Raw genomic sequence first — 5,494 nt, forward strand, 5'->3', positions numbered from 1 at the left:
CTACACCTGAGAACAGCTGCCTGCATGGACCTCATGCCCAAGCCCAGCAAGGTTAACAGCTGATGTCAGATGTCCAAAGGATAAAAGCAATATTGGTCACTTGCAATTAAAAGAGAGGAAGGTTTTAAAGAAGGCGGTCAAGGCTGGCAGCCTACAGATGCTTTACAAGCACCATGAAGCTACAGCTAACCTTTATTTTTGGTAGCACCAAGTATATGATGAAAGCTTATCAAGATCAGCTGATAAAAGAACTGGTGACTAAGCATATCAGACTTTCCCCCACAGGCACGTAAGTACCCTAGTACAGCAGGCTGTAGGGTCACATCTCATCACAGCTGTATTCTCACTTCCAAAATACCCTTCCTGCCTCAAGCAGAAAGGGCCTCACACAAGGAATTACATGAGAAGATGGCTGTTCCCCACAAGCCAATCACTTCACTTCCTGACAGGCACAGGCCAGCCCTTCAGGAGAGCCCTGCTGCTGACATTTAAGTGCAGCACACTCAAAAATAACACTAGAACATTTTAGAAAAACAAGAAAACCAACACCAAAACCCTTTTAACACTAGCAAGCAACACAAACCAGCCACCACTACATGCTTCAGCAGACAACCCAAGCACTGTAGTGTTTCCCTGGAAACTAGCAGCTTTACAGAAGAGGAAGGAGTAGCAGCACTGAACAGACAGGCAAGCAACATCTCCTTTTCTTTTGATCATCCGGAGAGCCAGCTATCTGACTTGAAACAGGGAAGGCAGCCCTTTACACTAGAAATGATTGCAAGCCAACTGCCAACAGAACACTGCACTTTTTATTTCTGGGAGCCTTATATAGAGCATCACTTCTTCCACATGCCTTATGTTCAGAAGGGCTCCCACGCCTGCAGACACCACCAACAGTCAGTCAGAACGTTAGGTTCTTTATGTCAATAGTAGGGCCACAGCTTTTCATATCCCGAATAGCTTGGCCACTCAGCAAAGAAGCCATAGGCACACTGAGGACTCCCATACCGGTCAAAGCCACTGCTGAAGTCGGAGCTGCATGGAGGGCGGAGAGCTTCCTGGGCAGACTTCAGCTCTGAGCGTATGATTCTGTAATTTGTGCCCCTGTTGTTGTCCCAGTAAACTTTACCATTACACTCAAAGGAGATGGCAAACTCAACTCTTTCGTGGGATTGAATTCCATCGGGCAAGCTGATGTCAAAAGAAAATGTGTCTTGATCTGGTCCTGCATACAGATCCTTGACATATTGGCATGGGTAATCTACAAAGTTTTTCCAGGTGTCAAATGTCATCCTGATCCTCACAGACTTTTCAAAAGCCAGATTCTTCACTTTCACTGTGCCCACAACAGACCGTTCCTTTAACATACAGTTTTCAAGGCACACGCAGTCTGTCTGAAGACGGTTTCTGAAGTCCAGGTAGTCTGCAGAGGGCTGAACGAAGTCCAGGACAAAGCTGTCCTTCTCTACCGTTGTCAGATTCACAATGTTGTCAATTAGCTCAGTGATGTTGAAAGGAATATCTAGAGGATCATCGAGCTCTGAGAAAACCTTCACCATTGTCAGAGCAAAGCCTCTGCTATCTGCAAAAGACACCTTCTTCTTCACCTTCTTGTGTGTGAAGGAGTTCTCTGCCTCTTCTGGTCCAGTCAGTACTGCCTTGCTTTTCAGCTGGATGCACGGCCGCAATGGCTTGTTTGGCTTTGGGGCAATTTTATAGGCACACCTCTCTCTTCGCAAGGGCGGGGAGCACAAATACAGCTGCATTGCTACATCCACAGCCATTGCTTGTTTGTGAGGAAAATAGTCTATTACTCTGGAAGATCAAAAGAAGGGGCAGTTTATGTCAGAGAAACATTTCAATGACTTGTCAGATAGTTGCTACACTTCTCCTCATCCACCCTAAAGAAGCTTAGTTTCCATCACCCCTCAGATCCCTCAAAGTCTTACAGAGGCCAGGACTTGATTTATGTGGCATGATTTACAGACATGTTGGCAAATATGCTACCATACTTGGCTTGACCATAGCCTGTTGCATCCCTTGAAGGGCAAGCTGACTTCCCATTGCTTGCTAGAGTCACCACGCTAAAGTACGTGCAGGCACTGCCCTTCTACACTTGCGACAGCAGGCTCTGGAATACTTCAGACCTAAACCAAAATCCATGGCTTAGTCCTGTTGATGTTCACCTTGCTCTGCACCTATAGAAGAGCAACTTTCTTCCCTCTATGGAATTTCAAAACAGATACCAGGCAGGCTAGAAGGTTTCACCTCCATTGCAGAATGTATACCTTAAGCCTACACAGTACTTAGACAAACATCAGAAAAGCTAAAGCTAAATGAACAAGTTAGAGTAGACAAGCTGTGTGATGTACTCAAGGCTGACAGAGGTTTCGGAAACAAGTCCTTCCCCCAGAGGGGCAGACTACGTGCCTCTCCACCACAGCATTTCCTCCTCTAGCATCCAGCCCTCAGTGATGCAGCACAATCCCTCTGCGTACCCACATCTTGAAGTCAGATACTTCCTTAATTAAAATTCCCTATTTGGCTGCAGACCATACTCCTAAGCTGGTCTCCCTGTGAGAGCAGCAGCAGCTGACCACACAATGCACAAGGGCTCACGCTGCCAAAGCCACATGCAGACAGCTCTAGTACTTGATAGCTGTCCTCGTGCCAAAATGAAGCAACAGAGCAGTACTCTCCAAGTCTGTGCTTTACTTTCCCACCCTGCAGCACCAACAGAGGAGCTACAGTCAGTCCTGCACAGCATCCCTCCGACAAGAGGACCTGCTTAATTCAGAGTGCATGGGCAAAAGCTTGCCTCCCAACACACCCACCGGCTACCTCCTGCATTTCTTCCTAGAACCTTCTTTGAAGCTCAAGGGCACCTGTACAAGGACAGACAGCAGATCCACCTGTCTGCCAACACCAAGCTGTTCAGCTCTTCCTGGTTTCACCAACATTCTCACGTACTCTATATAGGCCATTTCCTCCTTTAAAACAACACAGCTTCTCACCAAGGTCAGCTTCACCTGCACTTCTCAGCTGCACCCCCTCCCAGCAGCAGCTTCTCAGCTGAACTCCCGCTGAGTGCTCAGTCAGTTCTGTAAGGCTCGCTAACTCCCAGCGATCAACATTAAGAGGCACGAAGCATCCTGCCTGGTTTGCATGACTTGGAGTATCTTCTATCTGAGGAGCAGGGGAAGAGCCTCACCTAGCTATAATGGAATTCAGCACTTGCTTTTGCAAGCCTCAGCTCACTTCACAGCAGATCTTTCCCCTATTGGAGCCTGCCGGCCCCCAGGTCACAATCACAGCAGCCCCCCACCCAATCAGTGCTGCTGCCTGCTCTGACGCTGCGCTTCAGAGGTAGGAGCACAGAGGCAGCACCAAGAGCTGAAAGGGATCGAGCAGGGCAGCCCCTTTCAGAAGGGGAAGCCTGAGTTCAGCCCACAACCTCCCTAGAGATGCCTGCTCTCCCTCCTCCTTCCCTTATTTCAGGAAGGGGAAGCAGCTCAGAACAGAGTAATCACTTCTAGCAGCCGAGCCCAGCCCCCGCTCACCCCAAACCCAACAGCTGCCACCCCAGAGGCACAGAGCTCAAGCTGTCCCCGGGACACAGCCCAAACCTCCACCACCCCTACGGGATACCTCCGGTGACAACTTACCTGCGCGAAGCCCAGAGAGCACTGGCCCCCAGACAGCCTGTAACCGACGAAGCGAAGGAGCCCACACCACAGCGTCCGACCACCACTGCCGCCACCACCGCGACTGACACCACTGCCTTCACAATCGGACCCTTAACGGCGCCGCCCGCCACGCCCACCCTCCCAGCCGACCAATGAGCGCTCTCCTAGCGCGGACAATGGGCAGCACGGAGCCCTCCGCCTTAGCGGCGACGGAGCTGGACGGCGTCGTCGTTGCCGGCTGTGGGGCGGTGTTCGCTGGGCCGGACTGGGGGGAAACGTGTGGGGCGTGGTCAAGGGGCTTGGAGCACTTTGGCTCGCAGGGATCTCTTGGGAGAGTTTACTGTGCCTGAGCAGGGGTTGCGTTCCTGTCAGGTACAAAACTGGTGTGCCTCAGGAGGCTTTGCCGCCAAGCAGATGAAGGTGATAGGAATGTCCTGAGGCCTTTCAGGGGACTGCTCTCCTCAGCGGGGTGATCAGTGTGCAGGGAGGGGAGGGGTGGGGTGGGACGAGGGTTGCTCACACGTTCTGTCCCATGACTGTGGCTCTGGGGCAGAAATCCCAGGAGACAATCCCAAATCCCATTTCCTGGCAAGATTTAGGGCACCGAGTGGAAAAACTGAGCTGCTCACAGACACAAGAAAGTCGTCTTTGACAATGACTGAGGCAGCGTTACAAGCAACCACCTGTGGGGCCCAAGTGGCCCAGGAGCCCATCCCAAGGCAGTGAGCAGACACAGTAACATGTTTCCAACACTCCAGAGTTGGGCAGCTCCGTGCTCCGGCAGCAACATCTCCTCCTCACCTCCTGAGAGCTGGGAATGGTGACAAGGCTGAGAGTAAAAGCCTCTCGTTGGACACATCTGGCCTCCGAGCGCACCACTGTGAGCAGTACTGCTCTCCCGACTCCCTCTCAGAGCATAAAAACGGGATTGAAATGTCAACATTTGTTTTTAATTACCCGGTGGAAGCACACATGGCTATTGTTAAAGCCATGGACTTCCTGCTGTAAAGCTGCTGCTTAATTGACTCGCTGCTCTGCAATGCAAAAGGGTTGTGAGGAGGGGAAAGACCATTGTTTTAGCCTCATAGGTTCCTGCTTTTAGATAAAGGCAATGATAAGATTTAAGGAAGCTGGAGAAATCCACTGCAAAGCCCTTAGAGATGTAGATTAATATTTTACGTACCAATGGCAGGGTGGAATTTCAGCAGAACTCATTGGTGATAAAGTTTGCAGCAGGGATGGGGGTTAGCAAGGATTTGCCCAGGAGCAATGGACAGAGACCTCAAAAGGGCCTTGGGTCTGCATGGCCATCTCCAGGCAGGGCCACTATGGCCTGGCTCAGCACAGTGGCTCACGGTACATTTCTGCCCCATGATAGAAGCTCTGTTTGCATTGAGTTATTTCACAATTGCTGCCTGCTGTTTGCCTCTGAAGCAAAGGTAGGTGGAAGCCCGGGCAGGGCGTTGTGGCGGGCTGTGGACATAGGCTCTTATCTTTTGTGAGCGGAGATAATGGCTATAATTAGCTCTGCACTGAGCCCTTGCACAGTGGTCTTACTGATTCCACCCCTCCCAGCTTGTTGGGAGATGAAGAGCAATCTTTCCCTTCCTTGCTTGGTGCATGGCATGGGGAAGAAGCTTCTCCCTAGGGGGAGAACAAGCCCCATCTCTGATGGACACCTCTGCAAGGAGGTTCCCTGTGTCCCTCCAGATCTCATCTGGGGTTTGCTCATCGTGCAGGACTGCGTGAGGACTCCTCCTGGTCCTTCCTCCCCTGACGTTCCCACAGTGCTAGCTGAAGCATCCCCT

At 51.0% G+C, this 5,494-nt stretch overlaps 1 protein-coding gene across 1 annotated transcript; it reads right to left on the reverse strand.

Moving 5' to 3' along the window:
* Positions 1-849: 849 nt before the first annotated feature.
* Positions 850-1,812, reverse strand: PPP1R3B (protein phosphatase 1 regulatory subunit 3B). The gene has a single exon (XM_065736094.1). It carries the CDS (start codon positions 1,782-1,784, stop codon positions 924-926), a length of 861 nt encoding a protein of 286 aa, XP_065592166.1. The 5' UTR covers positions 1,785-1,812; the 3' UTR covers positions 850-923.
* Positions 1,813-5,494: the final 3,682 nt, after the last annotated feature.

Source organism: Cyrtonyx montezumae, unplaced genomic scaffold, assembly GCF_038088225.1.
Source record: "Cyrtonyx montezumae isolate F1298 unplaced genomic scaffold, pur_monq_1.0 scaffold_2, whole genome shotgun sequence".
In the NCBI taxonomy this organism is placed as follows: Eukaryota; Metazoa; Chordata; class Aves; order Galliformes; family Odontophoridae; genus Cyrtonyx; species Cyrtonyx montezumae.

What these genes read in the sequence shown, in the direction of transcription:
- PPP1R3B (XM_065736094.1), bottom strand. Translation starts at nt 1,784, where the DNA reads ATGGCTGTGGATGTAGCAATGCAGCTGTATTTGTGCTCCCCGCCCTTG.